We start from the raw sequence: 20,766 nt of genomic DNA on the forward strand, positions 1-20,766 counted from the left end.
GGATCCAGCAGTACCTGAAGCCAGATGCTTCAGGGCATTTCCAGTTAAGTGAACCAATTTTTTTCTCATGAGCCAGTGGGAATTAGAGGATCATGGTTCCTGCGTGATTTGTTCCAGGCCCTAATTTCTCATTTCCTTCCCCTAAAATGTCCTCATTGCTTCTTACATTTGCAAACTCAGAGACCATGTTAATCAAAACCATCTTTATTATTTAAAGAGCAGCCTACCATCAGGGATACCTAGATGGAGGTCCCCAGATGGCAGAACAATATTTACATGGGGGTCAGGAAGGTGAGGCTTGGGTGGTCCCAGGGCTGAGTGGGCCTGCCACTGTGGAAGACAGGACCCTGGAGAGAGGGTATCCTTGGACTTGTGGGCTGAGTCCAAGAAGAAAAAAGTTCCTTCCCAGGCCCAGGGTGGATCCCACCATGTGAGGCTGAGGCCACCTAGATCAACTCGGGCCCTGGAGGCGTTTGCAGCAAGGAGAAGCATCAGGTCAGAGCAGAGTCACCATGCCGCTGGCTTCGGAGTGAATCTGAGGAAAGATAGTTGGGGGCTTCTGAGGTCTGAGAGGCTTCCCTGAAAGTCCCACAACTAATCTCCTCTACCCAGAAGCCCTTTGAGATCCATCTGTTCCACAGGGTGCCTCTTCCAGGCCTGAGCAAAGGTCTCTGGAAAACCCTGCCTCCCTTTCCCCCAGAATCCCAGACTTTCACACCCTCAGGCTCCATCAGGGCCCAACTTTCACCTTTATGGCCTGGAAGATCCACTCCCGGAAGTCACTGACTTTGGTGTAGACGCCTGGCTTCTGGGCCAGGGCACAGCCAGTGCCCCAGCTCACGATGCCACACAGCCGCCAACGTGGGGTCCGAGAGATGCTGTCCTCACACACGAAGGGGCCACCACTGTCGCCCTGGTGGAGGAAGGGGAGGCGTGGCTGGAGGTGTTTTTGGATGGCCATGGGCTTTGGTCACAGAGTCGTCTGGCCCTGAGATAGGGAGCCTGACTGCCCACTGCCCTGTGGCTCCATCTCTAGAGTGGCAGGGTCAGGGGATGCCCCCCACAATCCTCACCTGGCAGGCATCAGTGCCACCCTCAAGGTAACCAGCACAGAACATCTTGGGCTTGATCTGGTTCCCGTAGAAGTCAGGGCGATTGCAGACATCATTGCTGATGATGGGGACTCGGGCCTCCTGGAGTACCTCAGCCTGTTGGCCTGGGGGTGTGCGGGCAAGGCTGGCGAGAGCTGGGGAGCATGCACACCTCCCTTCCCTCCTGGTGTCCACTCCAGGCTCCTCAGTGTCCCTATGGTCCAGGGCCTAGAGGCACCCAACCTACCAGACTGCCCTTCCCCGGCCCAGGTCAGTCTCCCTAATGGTGCTTCCCAGGAGAAGGCAGGACTCACCGTAGTACTCCGTGTTGCCCCAGCCAGTCACCGTGCAGATCTTGCCGTCCACCAGGGCCTGGCCGGCAGCTGGGAGGCACACGGGCTGGATGTATTCTGTGAGAGAGACCACGCTAGTCCAGCCCCACCTGGTACCAACCTCTGTCCAGCTGCCTCTAGTGGCCTTGGCACACCCCTCCCTCTGTTCTTTTCTTTTTTTAAAAGATATATCTTTATTGATTTCAGAGAGAGGAAGGGAGAGAGAGAGAGAGAGACATCAATGATGAGAAAGTCGTCATTGATCGGCTGCCTCCTGCACACCTGACTGGGGATTGAGCCCGCACCCTGGGCATGTGCCCTGACCGGGAATCGAACCCTGATCGCCTAGATCCTAGGTCGATGCTCAACTGCTAAGCCACGCCCGGCCGGGCCCTCTGTTCTTTTATAACAGCTGCCGAAGGTGCTGTTACTGAGAGCTCGCACCTTCCTGTCAGTTAGTATTAGGCACCTTCCTGTGTCAGTTCCTTTCATCTCCCATCAACCCAGGGAGGTAGGAGTGACTATTACCCCATTTTACAGGGGGGAACAAGGCCAAGCCACTTGTCCAAAGCTTCATAATGAGTCAACAGCAAAGCCAGAATTTGAACTCAGACCGCCCAGTTCACCGGCCTGTGTTCTTAACCATGGCCCGAGGGGCCACACCCCATGCAGAGGGTACCTTTGTGAGAAAGAGAAAAAGGCACCTCTGTGTTGAGATACTTGACATCCACCTGCCAGAAAATCATGGTAAGTACACAGGTCTCCACCAGCCACCGTGAGAACGGCGCCTCTGTGGTGTGAAGGCCTGGAGCAGTGCCCCAGCCCCGCAGCAGTCCCGGCCCAGCAGCCCGCCTGCGCCTGCCGCCTGCCGCCTGCCCGTGACTTCCCCTGCCCAAGCCTCGGAGCCTCAGGTGCAAAATGGAAATAGTCATTCCCCCCAGAGCTTGCGGCAAGAAATTGGTGAAACGTTGAGGAGCGTGTCTAGCTAAAAGGAAATGCTCACGTAATTGGGATAGTAACAAACAACGACAATAGCAATGACTTGCTACGCGCTGGCATCGCTCTAAGCTCTTCACTTACCTTCACCTGAGCCTGCAGCCCAGGCAATCGAACCGGCGACCTTTTGAGGCATGGGACAACGCTCAACCAACTGAGCCACGCCGGCCGGGGCTCGTATTCACCTTTTTAATCATCTCAATTATCCTAGGAAGTCATTTTACAGACGAGGGAAACCGAGGCACAGAAAGGTTAAAGCCACATGCCCAGATCACGCAGCTGGCAAGTGCCTGCCTCTGGCATTGAAGCTGTTCCCCTGCAGCCGCACGTCTCAAACCCAAGCCGCTCCCACCCCACCCCGGTGCCTCACGGACACTTCCATACGTCAGTGTTGCTAACCCCTCACCCTTTTCACTAGAGAGGAGGCTTCGTTTCGTTTTAAAGAAGAAAAACATGTATCACTCCCTTAAATGTAAATCCAGTATCATGAATCATTAAAAAGAAAATAACCATTAAAATAAGTATAACGCAAAGCACGAAATGGTCCTGGCTTCCCTGGCGGCACAGCCTGGGGTTGCAGGCAGACCCCCCCGCCAGGAGGCCTGGGCTCCAATCCTTGCCATTTGCCAGCTGCGGGAATTTGAGGCATATTTACCTTCTCTATGCTGGGACCTCTCCCCTTGGGGAAAACAGGATCGTAAAAGGACCTACCCGCCCAGGCTGCGGTGAGAGCTAAGGGAGCGTGTGCGCAGGACGCTGAGAACAGTGCCCGACGCGGAGGGCGCCGTGCAGGCGCTGGCATTCGTTACTCTCACCACTTTAATATTGTTTTATTGTGTCATTTCATGCTTACTGTCCGACTGCTGCCTGCTGGAGGCTCGTCAGCATCACTGTTATGACTTGGCTAGCGTCATCGTCACCATGGTTTTTACTATTATTACTGCACTATGGCTTGCTGGAAGTTGAAGCCCATCGCCTGCCCCAGCACAACCCCCGCCGCATTGGCACCCATGTAAGTCTTCCTCATTGAGAGCAAGCGAATGCCCAGCGGAGGGAATAACTCCTGACCGCTGGATTCATTCATATATTTTCTTTCCTTTCATTGGATCATTTTGGGGGTAACAGCTGTTTTTGATATAGAATTCATATACCACACAATTCAGCCACTTAGGGTGTGCAAGTCAACGGCTTTTGGTGGGTTCACAGATGTTGAGTGGCATGCTGGGCAACAGGAAGGTATATCTACCACCACAATCAAGTTTAGGGTATTTTCATCACCCCAAGAGAAACTCGGTGTCCTGTCTGGCCAGTGTTGCTCAGTGGTTGTGCGTCAGACCATGCACCAAGAGGTCGCCTGTTCAATGCCCTAGCCAGGGCATGTGCCCAGGTTTCAGGTTCAATCCCCAGCAGGGGGTGTGAAGGACGCAGCCAATCAATGACTCATCATTGATGTTTCTCTCTCCCTCTCCCTCTCTCTCTAAAGAGTCAATAAAAACATATTTAAAAAGAAGAAACCTTGCCGGGCCTGGCATGGCTCAGCCGTTGAGCGTCGACCTGGGACCCAGGCGATCAGGGTTTGACTCCCGGTCGATCAATGCCTCTCTCATCATTGATGTTTCTGTCTCTCTCTCTCCCTCTCCTTTCCTCTCTCTGAAATCAATAAAGATATATTTAAAAAAAAAGAAGAAGAAGAAACCCTGTGCCCTTTCCTATCACCCCTAATCTCCCCAGCCCATCCCCACCCTTGGCCAGCACGAATCTGCTTTCTTTCTCTGCAGATGTGCCTATTCTGGACAGTCCGTCTAAACGGAATCACAGAGGCCTTTTGGTCTGACTTCTTTCTTAGCATAATGTTTTCAAGGCTCATCCACTGTGTATCACAGAAAGTACTTCATTCCTTTCTGTGGCCAAATATTCTATTGTATGGACTGACCACATTTTTCCCATTTGTCAGAGGATAAACATCTTGGTCATTTCCACCTTTTGACTATTGTGAACAGTGCCGCGGCGACTGAGTGTGCACAAGCTCCGTGTGGACGCGTATTTTCTTTCGGCAGCAGAATCCCTCAGTCACATGGCAACTCCATGCTTCGTTTTTTGGGGTTTTTTTCATGCTTCACTTTTTGAGGAACTGCCAGACTTTTACAAAACGGCTGCACTGATCATCCTACTCGACGGACACCCACTTGTGCCCCTCAAGAGCGTTTCCCCTATCACCATGGACGCCTGAGTCCCTGGTCCCTCCTCTGACCTGGCCTCCGGAGTCCCTAGGCCAGGGCTCAGCCCCCAGACTTACCTGTGAGGGGCAAGGGGCTGGAGAGGTGGACCAGAGCGATATCATTACTGTTCTCCTCACTGTCGGGGTCTCGGAAGGGGAGGTAGCCCCCGTGGTAGATTACTGCCTGAACCCCCAGCTGCAGGCCGTGGGGTGAGGCCTGGGCCACAGCACCGGCAAACACACGCCATCGGGACAGGACCCGGTTCCGCCTACCAGGGGACAGGAGGGGCGGGTGGCAGCCTGCCTGGGCACAGCCTCCCCACCTCGCCGCCCCGGCTACCCTCCTTACCACCGTGGGGGTCACTTACTCAGGGAAGCAGTGGGCGGCTGTCAGCACCCAGTCTCCAGAGAGCAGGGACCCCCCACAGAGGTGTGCTCCGTCGTATTGAAGACTGACTTGCCATGGCCACTTGCCCAGGCTGGTGTCCTGGCCTCCCACGATGCGGTCTACGGGCAGCTTCCTGCGGCCACAGTCTGTGAGAGGCGGGCAGTCAGGGGCAGTGGGGTGGGGGAGGGCCTGGAAGCCTTGGGGGCCAGCCCTGTCCCAGGGGGTCTGAGAGAGCACACCCCACTCTGAGGAGGGTGAGGGGCTCCCCTTGGGGGAGTCTGTGAGGACAAAGCCTTGTCCTTGAAGGATCTAAGAGGATGTGGCCCTGCTCCGGGGTGTCTGATGGGACAAGGCCCTGCCCTGGGGAGATCTGAAGGTGACGTAGCCCCATCCCTGGGGGACCTAAGGGGACATGGAGCTACCCTGGTCTAAGGAAGAGGGTTCTGAGTTTCGGGGTCTCACCTTGGCAGATGGTAGTCAGAAAGCGGCCCCTGGGACAGTCACTGTAAGAGACAGGGATGGAGACAGAAACAAAAAGAGGCCAATTCAGACAGAAGGAAGATGAAAAAGCGTGGGGAGCTGTGGGGCCGCGGGTGTGCCCCACCTGCCCACTGCCCTCCTCACCACACGGAGATGACCTCGAGCAGCCTCCGGGCGTAGGGCAGCCTTCCCTCGTCCACGCAGAAGAAGCCTGACGTGCCGTTGGCACCCGCTGTCCGCACATCCAGCTCCGAGTGGGCCAGTGCCCTGGGCAGGGCAGGGGTCAGGCCTGCTCCTCCCCCCCTCCCACTGCCACCCCTCCAAGGGGCACCCCAGTACCTGAGGAAGCCCATCTCCTCACAGCTGAGCCCCGCCACCCTGGCATTGGAGCGCGAGGAACACAGCAGCCGCCACGTCCCCTCCGTCTCATCAAACACTGTGAGCCGAGTGTCCGCTGGGCTGACCTGCACTGCAGGGAGACAGACGGGCCACATGGTCACCTTCCTGCCCCAGCCCCTCCTGGCTGTGCTCTGGCCACGCATTCTAGTCCTGAGTCCCGGCAGGCTGGACCTGCTGAGGCCGTCTTTGCCCGCAGGAGGGGAAAAATAAGCCAACGTAGAGGAAAGCCAAGAGATTTCCCATAACAGTTTTAAAGCCCCTTGATGGAGCCAGGCTTGAAGAATCCCCAGATTGGTGGTTAAGTGAGCACCCCATGCTCCCCACTCGTGACTGTGTCCAGAAGGGCACGTGACTCAAGTTAGACCAAGGAACAGCGGCCCTGGGACTTTGGCTGGCCCTGCTGGGAACAGGGAACCACCTCTTTCCACAGAGATTCCTAAGCTGGATGCTCATGTGCTGTAAGTCTGGGACTTTTTTAAAAATATGTTTTTATTGATTTCAGAGAGAGGAAGGGAGAGGGAGAGAGATAGAACATCAATGATGAGAGTCATTGATCGGTTGCCTCCTGCACGCTCTCTGCTGGGGATCAAGCCCGCAACCGGGGCATGTGCCCTGACGGGGAATTGAACAGTGATCTCCTGGTAGACGCTCAACCACTGAGCCACACCAGCCGGGCAAGCCTGGGACTTTGGTGAGACATTTAGAAAGAGGGAAACTGTTTCAACCAATCTCCCAAGGGAACGGTGTGTGAGGCTGGATCTGCTGAGGCCGTCTTTGCCCGCAGGAGGGGAAAATAAGCCAACGTGGAGGAAAGCCAAGAGATTTCTGATAAGAGTTTTAAAGCCCCTTGATGGAGCCAGGCTTGACGAATCCTCAGATTGGTGGTTAAGTGAGTTAATTGTTCCTTTTTTCATTCAGCCAGTTTATTTTTTTTCTTTTGTCTTATGCCATCTGAGGGCCCTTGACTAATACATCAGATTGCCAAAACATTTAAATAGATATCCTATAATCTTAAATTTTAAAAAAGGAGGAAAGAATAACTATCTTTTCTACAGGACTTGTCAGAGCCTTTAATATATTAGAGTGCATGATAATTCTTCAAGCAGAGGATGTAGTATTCACTCACTCACTCATTCTTTCAACAAACATCAACTAAACGTTAACGGGACACATACTTCATGCTTAGTTCTGTGAGGGGTGATGCTGGGTACCCAAAGACTAAGACAGCCCTCACCAAGCCAAAGTCTGGGGTGAGGGAAACAGACAACAATAAAAGTCACCCAACCAAGCACATCCTCACAAGCTGAGAAGGGGCAGCATGGAGATATACAGGAAGGCTGGATAGAGCTCATGAGGGATTCCTCCTGCCTGGAGCTGGTGGTGTTGAAAACTGATGTCCCCTCAGCCCCTCCCAGGCTGCTCCCCACGCAAGGCCGGAGGACCCTTGTTCACCCGTAAGCCGGGTAAAGACCTCAGTCATATTTATTTACATCCATCACTCAGTGCACGCCGCTCCAGCTCAGGCAGTGAACAAATCAGACAGAACCTCTGCTCCGTGGCCTTCAAAGGCCGCGGGTGAGATGGAGAATGAAAGTACAAATCAGGAGAACAGCTCGTGTGGCACAAAAGAAGGGGTCAGGGAGACAGATCAAGCCTGACAGAGTCGGGGTGCTGGCGTGAGCGGTGAGCTTGCGATTTCCAATAGCTGGGAAGGAAAGCTTCCCCGAGAAGCGGTAAGTGAAGGAAGATCTGAAGGAAGTGAGAGCGAGAGTTGTGAAGATAAGTGAGGGAACAGAGAACTAGGCCAAGGGAGCTGCAAGTGCAAAGGTGCCCAGGCTGGGGGTGGGCGCTGAGACCAGCAAGGAGGCTGGAGCAGCGTGAGCGAGGGGAAGGCGAGGCAGGAGGCAGACCAGATCCACCCTAGGGCTTTCCTTTAACCAGGAGCGAGGTGCCGCTGGGAGGCTCTGAGCCCCGAGGCCCTGGCCTCACTCAGGGGTTCACAGGCTCCCTCGGGCTGCACGTGGGGAACAGATTGTGGGGGCGGGAAAGGGGGCAGGAGAAGGGAAGAGGCTCTGTGATGTCCAGGAGGGAGTGGACGGAGGCTAGGCCCGGGGAGGAGAGTTTCGATTCTGGACAGATTTTGTAGGTGGAGCCCAAAGGGTTTGGATGAGGGAAGGAGTGGGGTCAAGGACAATCCCAAGGTGTTTGACCTGAGCCACTTGAAGGACAAGGCTGCCATTGACAGGGCTGGGGAAAGCAGGGAGGGAGGTGTGGGGAAGGCCAACTGTGAGCCTGTCCTTTCTCCTGGGCCTCCGCGTGGCTCTCTCCTGAGAGCGCCTTCTGGGAACCTGATTCTGTGTGAAGTCACTTGAGCATCCTCTCAGGGAAAACCTGCTGAGGCCACGCCCAAGCCAAGCAGCCTTCCCCAAGCTCCGCAGATCTGGACAAGGACTTCCAGGGAGAACCCTGTCCCGCTGAGGACCTACTGTGTGCCAGCGCTACGCTATATGCTCTCCTTCACCATACCTCTGAGGCCACAAAGATCATCCCCATTCTCCAGATGGGAAAGCTGAAGTTTAGAGAGGTGGGGTGACCTGCCCCACATCGCCAAGTGAGTGAGAGGCAGAGGATATGTTTTCAGGCCCAAGTGACTCCAAACCCCAAGCTTTTAATGTTGCCCTACACAGCCTCTAGGCAACTTCCCCTGGTGAGGGTGAAACAATAACAGCGCAGTAATAACACTGACTGCGTCTCCTGGGGATGCCAGTGGGCTGCCCCCTGCTGTCTGTCAATCTGGGAGTTCTTCGAATCCCATACCTTCCTGGGAGGTCGAGACCATTTCCAAGCCCATCTTACGGATGAAGAAACCGAGCCTTGGAAAGGATATATTTGTCCAGGGGCCTAAAAACTGTCAAAGCGAGGACTTGGAGCCGGGCCTGCTGACCTGCATACGCCCTGCTCCTCCTGTGGGTGTCACAGAGGCCCTTACTTGTCCCCAAATACACTCACCCACAGCCCAGACTAAGAGCTTCCTGGCTGGTAAGAAAAGATGAAATACTGCCATTTGTAACAACATGGATGGATCTTGAGAATATCATGCCAAGCAAAATAAGTCAGACAGAAAATGGTAAGAACCATATGATTTTACTCATATGTGGGATATAAAACTGAAAGCAACAAATGAACCAACAAGAAAAACAAACAAAAACTAATAGACACAGACCCCAGTATGGTGGTAACCAGAGGAAGGGGGGTGGGGGGTAGTAAAGGGTAAAAGGGGTCAAATATATGGTGACAGGAAGATCTGACTTTGGGTGATGGACACACAATGCAATATACAGATGATGTAGAAATGTACACTTGAAGGCTATATAATTTTATTAGCCAATGTCACCCCAATACATATAATTTTAAAAAAAAGAGCTTCCTGGCTGATTTGCTTTAACCATGGCCCTGCTCTGGGGTGGGGCAGGGGGTTCCTGTCATCTCTGTTGGGTGGTACCCACCACCTCCTGAGTTACAAAACCAAGATTTGGGTTTGAAATGCCAACTGGGGTGGGGTGAATTCTTATTTTGAAATAAGAGCTCCAGAAATGTGATTTCCAGAAAGTACGAGGTTTCAGGAAAGCATGATCACTTTATGAATGTGTTTTAGGGAAGGGAGAGGGGGGAGGGAATATAAAGTGCCCCCCTATTTGTAAAGCCGCAGTCTGTGCCACTGTTTCTCACTTTTAAACTCTTTATTCTTATTTGTATTATTTTAAGCAATGCAAAGTGTGTTCTGGGTCACCAGGTTTGCTTACCAAATTGTCTGATATATTTGGAAGTGTGACAACCCCAGAATGAGATGGGGATATAGTTTTTTTTGTTGTTGTTGTTGTTTTTGTCATTTCCCAATGCTTTTTGAAAAACCCAAGTACAACTGAAGGGCAAGGGTGCTGGCATTGGCCTGAGCTGGGTCAGAACTGTGGCCTGGCTACCTTCCATCCAGGGAAGCCCAGACAAGTTAGTTCATCTCGGCAATTTGTCTTTGTGCTTATTAGTTAAGCAAAGATTTCCTGCGCATCTACCATGTTCAGGACACTGTCTTGGGCAGTAAAAAAAATGCCCCTGCCCTCCTAAAATTCACCAGGAGTAAATAAATAATCCACTGTGATTGTGAGGCCAGCGGGGATGGCCATGGGCTTGGGGGGAGCATGGAGTCTGGGGGTGCCGGAAGGCCTTGCTCAGTAAAGTTAAAGCCTGAAGGGTGAGACACAAAAGCCAAAGTTACCAATTGGCTAAGAGCCAAGCCCGGCATGGATCATCTCGTCCTCTAATTCTCACCCCAGCTTACAGATGAGAACATCGAGACTCAGAGAGGGAGGACTGGGCAGGACCCCCGCTTGGCAGTGACACTGCAGAGCCCGGAAACCTGCCTCTAGGTGTGAGCTGCAGAGGTGGGTGAACACAGGCTGTGGTGTCGGGAAGGCCCTGCCACTTATGTGACATGTGGTCTTGGGCAAGTCAGCTCACTTCAATGGGCCTCAGTTTCCCCCATCTGCAAATCGAGGGTAATGACAGGAGCCCCAGCTTCACAAGGCTATTGTGTGAAGGCCATAGCCAGGGCCTGGCATGGGAGCCCTCACTGCGGCAGCTCGCTTGGCTGTTTCTTGAGACATCACAGCACGCAGTGGTTCCGTATAAGAGCTGAATCCAGCTGCCTGGGTTCAGATCCCAGTGCTTACCAGCTCTGTGACCTGCAGCACATCATCGGCCTCTCTGTGTCTCACTTTCCCCATATTAAAATGGGCTGTTGTGAGGGTTTCATGAATCGATACCTGCAAAGCCCAAGGCCTGTGCCTGGCACAGGTAAGTGACCGCAAGTGCTGACTGTAATGACTAACTCTGATGTTGTCTTCCCTTGTCTGGATTTTCATTTCTTCTCCTAATGTGAGCTGAGTCCTTTGTGGAACTAGCTGAGGCTCATGGGAGTGGAAGACATCCCATCGCCCAGATTCCCCTGCCTTCCTGCTGTCCTGGACCAGGAAATGGCAGCTTGGAGTTGGCATTTGGGACGATTTGTTCATTCATGCCACAAGGAGCTTCTGCAGCTATTGATTAGTGTGGTCTTTCTCTCCTGCCTGCTGCAGACACCCCTCTATCAGGCAAGTCTAAAAGCTATTCCTGGTCCCATCATTGACCAGCTGCGTGTCCTCTCTGGTCCTCATTTCCACGTCTATTCCCGGGAAATAGAAGATATCTCCCAGGGGAGCTAGAAAGGGTCACTGCTTTCATACAGTGCCTATCAGATGTTCTGACTACACCCCGCAATAAGAAACAGTTTTCCATCGTGATGTGGCCCTGAACTTCTGTTTTCTGGGGCAAACCATGCCATGCCTCTGAGCCTCAGTTTCTCCATCTTTAAAATGGAGAGAATAACAGTCCCACCCTCATAAAACCAAAACAAAAGATAAACAAGAGTTTTTCTCACTGAGAGAGATGCACTCGAATATTTTCGAGTCTAATCTATTTCATACTTTTTAAAATGTGGCTTTCAACTCACTAACTTAATTTCATGATGCTTCAATGCGTAACACATCTGAAAAACACTGGGTTAGACAAGTGACTCGCTTACAGCAGCCCCTGGTCCAGAGCAAGTTCTCAGCACGGTACACCAGCACCAGCCTTTCCTCAGGCACTCGGGCATTCACTCAAAACCCTTCCACGGAGCCCCCACCAGGCCCAGGTTTCCTCCAGGGCTCCCCAGAGGGCCCCAGCCCGCTCTACTCACCTGGATACAGTGGCTTCTGCTCACTCCTGAGTAGAATGGTCACTGCAGAGAAGGCAGAGGTGAGGGCAGGTAGGCGGGGCCCCAGGGGCAGAGAAGGCAGAGGTGCAGGGGGCCACTCTCACCAATGGCCCAGGATGCTGCCCCGATGCCTGTCAGGAACAGCAGGGTCCCCGCAGTGAGAGCTGCAACCTTGGGTCCGGAGCAACATGGCACAGGCCGGCCACCTGCAACAGACACCATGCTGGGGCCACTGCCAGGCCTGTCCCCATCAGGGTGGGGTCTTGGGACAGAGGCAGCTCTGCTCTGCCCCCAGGGCTAACTTAGCACGTCTGAGACTACCATGCCCAGTTGGCAGGGTTGCTTCTCCCCTGCAGCGAGGACGACCAGGTGTCCAGCCCCCTGAGGGTTCCAGTTGGCTGGGACAGCTGCCACCTTCCCTGCCTGCACTCCCAGCACTTAGGGGATTTCTCTTCCCCAGTGATGCTGCGCTTTTGTAGCTCCCTCATCCTGGACCTCTCACTTCTGCTAACTTTCCCAGAGGTTCTTGGAGCCTCTTGGGGGCTGTGACCCCTGACCTTTGCCCTCTTGGCAGCTCTCTTCCCTGCTGTTTGGCATTTCCTCACTGCCTCATTTCTCTCTGCTGTTCCAGACCCTCTGTCCCTGGGTACCCCCAAAACCAGACCTTTCCCACAGGACCCAGCTCCAAGGTCAAGTTTGCCTCTGGAGATTAAGGACCTAAGTTTGGAAACTTTCCAGCCTCGTTTAAAAATACTGGCCTTCCCCACTCTTAGCTGACACCTTGGGCAGATGACATCACCTCTTTGCGTCTCAGTTTCCTAATCTATTTAATAGGCATCCACCTAGCACTCACCCCTAAAAAGAATACTTTTAAATAAGAAAGTTCTTCTAAATAATACTAGCCAAACTCTTATCAGATGCCTATTATGTGCCAAGCACTGCTCTAAATGCATTAACTTACTCAGTCTGTGTCTCAGTTATGATTCCCATTTTTCATACAGGGAAAACTAAGGCTCAGAGAAGAGTCACATGCCTGAAGTGACCCAGCCAGGAAGTGCTGGGTCCTGAGCCCTGGGCAGATTTGGAGCTGAGGCCCAAATGTATAACCCCTAAGCCATGCTACCTCTCCCTGTGCTGTAGTCCCCGGCTTGTAGCAAGTTCTCAGTAAATGCCCTTCAATCATTAAAGCAGCGCCGTCCTGGCAGCTCCTTTCACCTCTCTGGGCCTCAGTCTTCTCTTTGGTAAAATGGAACCTTACTCGTTCGTTGTCCCGCTGAGCATCTGCCGTGCACCTGGCACCATTCTAGGCTCTGGGGACACATCCCAAAACAAGATGGATGAGATGCTGGCCATGGGGCTCACATTGTCATGTGTGTAAGGTGAGGGGGAGGAGTAAGGAAGTAGGCAGTAAATGAACTTCATAATTTCCAGATTGTGGCAAAGGCCATGAAGATATATAATGCATGTTGGGGACAGTAGGTGGCTTCTGTGGGATGCTCTGGGAATGCCTCGCTAATAGTGACTTTTGAGCTGAAACCTGAAGGGTGAGGCCAGCCATGCAAAGACCTCCAGGAAGAGCACTGTGGGTGGAGGGACTAGCACAGGCAAAGGCCTTGAGGCAAGAATAAGCAGGATTTATCTGTCAGAGGGCAATAGGCATGATTTATCTGACACGGCCAGAATGGCACACAGTTGGGGAAGGCAGTGGTACCAAAGCTGGGCCAGCTAGGGAGGCCTGGTGACCCAACGAGAAGGTGGATTTATTCCCAGTGCAACAGGGCCCCTGGGGATCAAGAGCCAACCGCTTTGCTAAGGATTTCCAGAGAAACAAAGAGAAAAGGTGCCTGACTGTCCTTGGCATCTGCAAGGCACTCCCAGGGCCACAAGAGGTTTCATTCTCTCATCTGTGTCATGGTAGTAGAGCCAATAGGCACAGGGCCAGGCAAGCGTGGGGAACAGAGAGGGAGTGGTTCAGGACCTTCCCGGGATGGCTATTGTTTGGGTGTCTTAAGAATTCGAGAACCCAGCAGTTCCTGTCAAGAGCACTCCCTTCCTCCAAAGAGGCCCCAGTGGGCCAGGCCAGCTCCCAACCCTGCACCCAAGCATTTGCTGGCTCTAGTGGGAGTTCCTGGTGCCTTTGTTTCCAGCCACGCTCCGGTATGTCTGCTGGGGCAGAGCCACTGCTACCCGTGTCTTTTAGGGTGAGAGGAAGAAATGCCTTCCATGCCCTCTGGCTCAGGGGACTTCGAGCAACCCCCAAACAGGTGCCTGTGGCACAGGAAGCGTCCTCCCTCTGTGAGAGGCCAGTCCTTTCGTGATTCTACGGGAGCGGGAGTGGTAGGGCCTTTGTGGTCAGTAAGTCAGCTCCCCAGCTGTCCCCCGACTTCTCCCAGAGGCCCTGCTCTGCCTTCCCAGGGGCACCTCGCTGCCCTTGTCTTCTCACAGGACCGTTCTTCTGCCCCCACCATTAGTCTGCAAAACCCTCACAAGTGACAGCTCTAGCTCCTTGTCTCTAAAACTCCACTCAACTGATGGCTTCCTGTCTAGGTCCCCCTCAGAACCAACTTCAACTTCCTGAATGAAAGTCCCCTCATTTAAATTCTGGGACACCCAGAGACCTTTCCTTCCACTCCTCTGACAGCGCCTTCTCCATCTCCCTACCTTCTATTTACTCTCTGAAATCTGGAATTCACACAGCGGGCCATGGCCTCCTCCCCCTCTTGCTTCCTCACTTCCAAGCCTGTCTCACCCACCTCCACAGCCTCAGTTTCCCTTTTCTGTCCTGAGCCAGGACTCTCCAGCAGATCAGGGGTCTGCAGCCTTTTAGATGCCTCCTCTTGGAACCCTCTAGGCCTTCCACACACCCAGGTCCCATACTGGCCTCCATGTCTCCCCAAATCCTCAGGTCTCCCTCATCCTCAGGACTGTCCCTCCTCTGCAGGATGCTCCCTCCCTCAGAGCTTGGCAGGTCCACAGCCTGCAGGCCCCCTGAATGTCTCCTGTCCACCATCTCCTTCCCTAACCCCAGCTCAGGATCCCCCTCTGGTTTAGCCTCTACATGGAAGCCTGGGGGCTCTTGCTAAATATCAAATCCAACCTGCCCTTTCTTTACCCAGAACCTTCTATGACTCCCCAGTGTTCCACAGGACACAATCTAAGGCCCTCAGCCCTGTGGTGCCAGCCACTGTAGGGTATCAGCATGGCTGAGATTTGAGGGTTGAACACATATTTCTCCTACTCCCCAGACAGCCGTATCTGTCATTAAGACACCTGAGAGAGCTTCCAAAAGGCAACCAAAACCACAGAACTTATAAATACAAGTTAGAAAAGAGAAACAAAGAATATCAGCCAGAGCCATCTTGTGGAGAGACCCAGCACTGCCAAGGCATCCACCTGCCCCTTATCAAAAACAGTGGGTACAGCCCTGGCCAGTTTGGCTCAGTGGTTAGATCATCAGCAGGCAGACAGAAGGGTCCCGGGTTCGATTCCGGCCAAGGGCATGTATCTCGGTTGCAGGTTCTATCCCTGCCCTCAGGGCGCATCTGGGAGGCAACCAATGTGTCTCTCACGTTGATGTTTCTCTCTCTCTCCCTCTCCCTTCCACTCTCTGAAAAGCAACGGGAAAAATATTCTCGGGTGCGGGTTAAAAACAAAACAAAACAAAACCACAAAAAAACAGCGGGAACACGCCTCGGTCCAGCTGGCATAGCTCCTCGCCCTCCCAGCTCCATTTCAGCTTCACCTCCAGGATCCCCGAGTTACCTAGGTGCCACTGTACCCCCAGCAGCCTATCGCTAGCTGACATTTAGCTAGGCTCTTCCCTCTGCCTGGCACACCCTACCTACTCCCTCCCTATCCTGAGTGTAAACTCAGATGTCACCTCCTTCAAGTCTAAGTCCCCAGGAGCACAAAGGCCCTGGAGCTGGGCATAACGCAAACCCTAGCAGCCACTGCAACAGCAATGGCTCTCAAGTCACACACAACTTCTAACCCTGTCCTGCAGTTCCTTAAGTCTTGGCAACTGTTCATGAGGAAGTTATCGTTGTTATCAGCACCCTGGCTTATAGATTAGCAAAAGAGGCCCAGAGAGGTGCAGCCACCTAACCCAGGTCACCCAGCAACTAGGCACTTTTAGCATCTGTGTCCAGGTTTGACCACACTCTCCAGCCAGGCTGCCCGGGTTTGACCACACTCTCCAGCCAGGCTGCCCGGGTTTGACCACACTCTCCAGCCAGGCTGCCCGGGTTTGACCACACTCTCCAGCCAGACTGCCTTCCAAGAGCAGACCTGAGCTGCTTGGGGTCGCACTGGAGCCCACTCTGCCTCAGTTCTCTCTGTGCCCAGACCGGCCTCTGTCCATCCTTCCCAGCATACACTGGTTTTCTTCACTGGTTCATTAATCCCTAAGCCCCAACCCTGGTAACTCCCTTCGGTCGGCTCCAGGAAGGAATCCTCCAGGTGTGGGCTCTACTGTCCACCTGCTGGGTGAGGGTGCAGGGCCTTCTCCTGAGCCACTGGGAGCCTGGCTACACTCTGGGCCACGGCTGAGTGGTTGGGGGTCTGAGTGGCTAACTGTGCGGAGACCCGAGGAAGCCAGCGACCCACACTGATCATCGTAGATGACACATTCAGCGTTTCCTGCATTTAAATCCTCACGCCACCCTGTGAAGCTTGATGAATACCATCTCCACTTTACAGATGAAGAAACTGAGGCCAGGGAGTTAGGCATACTGCTTACTCAGGGCCTCACAGCTAGAAAGCACTACCACCTAGGACTGAACCCAGCTAGCCTGGTTCCAGGAGGAAGAGGGGAGTCAGCCCAGCTGGGGAGGGCAGGAAGGAAAAGCCTCCTTCCTCGGCCCGTCCAACTGGCTCCCAAGTGTGAAGAGGTTAAGAGGGATCCAGGCTGTGGGAGGCCCTGCCTAGGGGCCACCAAGGGCCCTTGAGTGCCAGCCACTCGGCAGTGGCTTCTTCCCGCCATCCTGCAGTGGTTTCTCTGCTCTCTCTCCCCTCTACATCCATCCTGCTGGTCCAAAGTCCTCCTTCTGCTCTTTTGCCCACAATGCCAGGAGGCAGGAGGAACGGCTGGGCTTTGGGGGGCCTCGGATCGCTGGGATTCCAAGTCTGCTGACCTCTGCCATGAGCTCTGGTTCACAGCGTGCACCTAACGTGCTAATCCCTCGCCCTCGCCCCTGCTCCCAACAACCCCACGTAGGTAGGAAGCACTAGGACCCATGCGTGACCCAGAGGGAAACTGAAGCCCAGAAAAATGATGTCACTTGCGTAAGACCACACAGCCCAAAGTGGCAGAAACATTCAAATGCAGGCCAACAGATTCAACCACGGAGTCTGGGTCCTTAACCGTGACAGCCAGTCTCCCCACCGTAGCCCCAAGTGGAGGACAGGTCCAGGGTCAGCTGAGGAATTGCTGGGAGGTGAGGGAAAACTGAGGCAAGGAACCAGGAAGGTCACGCAGGGTGGCAGGTAGGCAGGTGGTGGCACAGCCTCACAGAAAATTTGGTTAATAGTTAATCAGGTGGAGAAGGCTTCAGAGGGGGTGGGGATGGGCCCAGGAGGAGTGCCAGAGAGAGGGGGCTCCGAGGGGACGGAGGGTTGGGAAGAGAGCACAGAGGGAGGGGCGTCAGGCAGAGCCACAGTCGGGGCTCAGGGAAAGGGGGACTCACCCTCCTTCTCCGCCATGTCACGGCCTCTTGTTAATGATTCCCCGGCTGACCTCCTGGGCCGGGCCAGGACCTGTGGGGAGATGAACGGGGAGGCAGGGCCTGGGGGAGCCCAGCCCAGCTCCAGTGCCCCCAGTCCCAGGCGCCCATCCAGGCAGGCTGGAGGCCCTGGGCCCTGGCCAGAGCACACCGTGATCACGGACACAGATTAGGCTGGGTTCAAGGATGGGGTCAGTGTCTGACCAGTGGCCAGGGGGACACCTTGATTTGCAGGGCTGGGGGCTCCCATGTCTGAACCTCGAGAGGAGAGGACTGAGGGCCTGAACTCCTATGCAGAGCGGGGGCCTGAAATCTCGGGTCCTTGGGAAGAGGGCTTTGGGGGCCAGGACTTCATGGTGTGAGGTTGGAGGAGCTGAGGGGCCAGACTCTTAGATTTGAGGGAGGAGACTGGGGTCCGATCTCTGAATCTGAAGAGGAGGCCTCTCCAAGGTCCTTGGAGAAACGTCAGAGAGCCCACTCTTGGGGTCCCTGGGAGTCCCTCTGTGGGGAGGTGCACGTTAGGCTGGATGGGAGCGAGGAGACCCCTGGCCTGGGGACTGGAGCTGAGGGCCCTGGTCCTTACCCTGGGGTCCGGCAGGTGGGGGCGAAGCTGAGAGATGGTGCCAGTTGAGGGTCAGTCTCCAGGCCTGGGCAGGAGCATGGTGGCCCCGCAGCGGCGGCGGCCAGCAGGAGAGGCAGCAGCGTGGGGCCTGCTAGGCCTGGCTGCCTCACCTGAGGAGGAGGGGGCTGGGCAGGAGGCGGGGAAAGGGGTGGGGAGGGGCGGGCAAAGGGATTGGCAGCGCCAGAGGCCACCTGGCTGGTGGGGCAGGATTTACAGGGGCTGGACAAAGAGAGCCCAGCCACCTGCCGCCCCCCAGCCTGAGGGGTGGCCCAGGTGTGCCAGTCCGAGGAGAGGTGGGAGTAGGGATGGGTTTGATCTGGGGACGGGGACGGTGATGGGGGCTTGGGGAGACAGAGCAGGCTGAGGGTGCTTATGAAGACTAAAGGATGGGGCTATTAATTAGAGGGAGTCAGAGTGCCCCAACTAACCCACTACTTCTCCTGCCTCCAGACCAGCCCCCACCCTACCCCAGTGCAGGCCTAACTCCGTGGCTGTCTACCCCTGCCCCTTCTAGCACCCCTGTCCAGCTCCTGAACAAGGTAGTCCCTGTCCCTGCCCCAGTTCCAGGCCCTGCCCCACACCCTTCCCCCAGATTTCTGCTCCACCCCAACTCTTGCCCCAGCCTCTGCCCCTTCCCAAATCCCCAGCCCAGCCCCTGTCTGCTTTGCCCTGCTCCCCCCCCCCCCCCAGCTGCTTTCCTACAAGTCACGGGGGCTGGTTTGCTTTGGCAGCCTCTCTGTGGGGCTGGTTTGCTTTGGCAGTCTCTCTGCGGCCTGCAGCAATGACCTCTGGAGCCAGTAGAGTCCCAGGTGGGGGGGAGGGGGCTTGGCCTGGAAAAGGCAGCAGAGTGCTCAGGCCCAAGCCAAGTGGCCGGAAGTGTCCAGAGGCAGATACACACTGTCCCGCCAGAGATCAAGAGTGATCCACGTCACACCCCAGGTCCAGATAAACAGCCACATAGGGACACCACCAGATACCTGGCTGTGGACAGCCACATGAACACAGACCACAGCTGTTCACCCCAGCTAGGCTGTCCCCACAATCAGACCCACCTGCTCACCCCACTCAGAGCCACAGCCTCCCACAGGGGACACACTGGTGTGGACTTGGAGCTGCTCAGCCCTCTCTCTTTCCCCCTTTCTCTCCATTCATGTTCTTCCCTCTCCAGCTTTCTCTCCAACTCCCACCACTCCAGAGAGACCCACACTGCCGAGGACTGAGTGAAGCAATAAAATGGCCCAGCCGGGCGTGGCTCAGCAGTTGAGCGTCGACCTAGGATCCAGGCGATTGGGGTTCGATTCCCGGTCAGGGCACATGCCCGGGTTGTGGGCTCGATCAGTGACTCTCTCATCATTGATGTTTCTATCTCTCTCTCTCCCTCTCCTTTCCTCTCTCTGAAATCAATAAAAATATATTAAAAAAATAAAATGGAGTCACTATAGTCAGGCTGCTAATTTCTAAAGTCAGGTAGGTGAGGTCTGAGGAAACAATTCTATTCTTGCTTTAACTGCACTTGGAACTTGAACTTTCCAGCTGTGCCTCAAGGCCTGGAGATACAGGTAAATCCTATAGATTACCCTCTGAACTACTTAGGAAAGAATGTGCATGTATCCAGACCCCTGACATCCATCGTCCAGACCCTTGACATCTGATCACAGTTTCAGACCAATTCAGAAGCCAAGAATGCAGAACTGATTTCTTCCCCTCAAGAAGGTACTTTTTACTATAACAGCTCTCAATTTTTCTCTCTTCTTGGGAACACTCTGGGGGTTACGTTGTATTCTTGCTTGCAAACCCCAAGATGCTTGAGTAAAACTTTGCCATTTTTATTTTATTTTATTTTACTTCATTTTATTTTCTATTAACAAGTGTGGTCTGTTTTATGTGTCTCAAAGCTGAATAAAATACAGGTAACAATCTAAATTCAATCATAACAATAAAATACTTTCCATTTTACAAGTCTGATGGTAATAAATATTTACATTTTTAAAAATAGCCTTTGCTCATTTTTTCTTTCTTTTTTTTAAAGACATAACATGCTCAAGGGTACACAGAATATGAAAAAGAAAATTCATCCCTCTAAGACATCAAAATACTGGCATTCGATCTGTCCTTTTTCTGTCTCCACGCCAGTAACTTTATCTTTTTTGATCATCATGTGAACAACACTTGTCAAGTCATAGATCTGAACACCATTTTGTGAGGCAGCACTTGCCAGGGCAGAGTCACATCAGCAGAGGACACCACTGCCTCCTCTGGGACGTGCACGGCCCCCACCAGGTCATGCACATTGAGGAGAGGGTGCAGCTCCGCCACTTTCTTAAGGGAGATGGTCTCAGAAGGGATGCCTGTAACATTCAGCCTTGAGTTGATGCGCTTCAGGGAGATCAGCCGGTCTTGAGTCTGGGCCAGAAAGATGGAGCCTGTCCTTATGTAACCTGTTTGGATGCCTATTTCTTGCTCTAACTGCTGGTACAGTTTGAATAGTCAGCCATCTTCCGCTCAGTGCTCAAGTGCCTGGCAGTGCTTACGATGCCAGCACAAAATCTTGCAGAGCCAGCTGCCAGCCTGCCCTGCTCCAAATGGACAATGCCCTTCCACCCCACCTTGGCCAGGTGATAGGCCGCGGCGGATGTGCCCATGATCCCCCCGCCGCAGACGACCACCTGCGCCTGGGCAGGCAGGGTGACAGAAGGTGCCTCGGCCGGGGAGGCCCTGCTTCTGGCTGA

General features: G+C 54.0%; 1 protein-coding gene across 1 annotated transcript; it reads right to left on the reverse strand.

Annotated features, from left to right (window-relative positions):
* Positions 1-227: 227 nt before the first annotated feature.
* On the reverse strand, positions 228-18,135 carry HPN (hepsin). The gene is made up of 13 exons (XM_016220946.2): positions 17,999-18,135; positions 17,380-17,449; positions 11,800-11,901; positions 11,678-11,719; positions 5,845-5,974; positions 5,650-5,772; positions 5,488-5,528; positions 5,006-5,171; positions 4,716-4,906; positions 1,406-1,501; positions 1,074-1,216; positions 749-913; positions 228-535 (listed from the first exon to the last, which is right to left on the reverse strand). Exons 2-13 carry the CDS (start codon positions 17,393-17,395, stop codon positions 497-499), a joined length of 1,254 nt encoding a protein of 417 aa, XP_016076432.1. The 5' UTR covers positions 17,396-17,449; positions 17,999-18,135; the 3' UTR covers positions 228-496.
* Positions 18,136-20,766: the final 2,631 nt, after the last annotated feature.

Source organism: Miniopterus natalensis, chromosome 18 (assembly GCF_054644295.1).
Source record: "Miniopterus natalensis isolate mMinNat1 chromosome 18, mMinNat1.hap1, whole genome shotgun sequence".
Classification (NCBI taxonomy): domain Eukaryota; kingdom Metazoa; phylum Chordata; class Mammalia; order Chiroptera; family Miniopteridae; genus Miniopterus; species Miniopterus natalensis.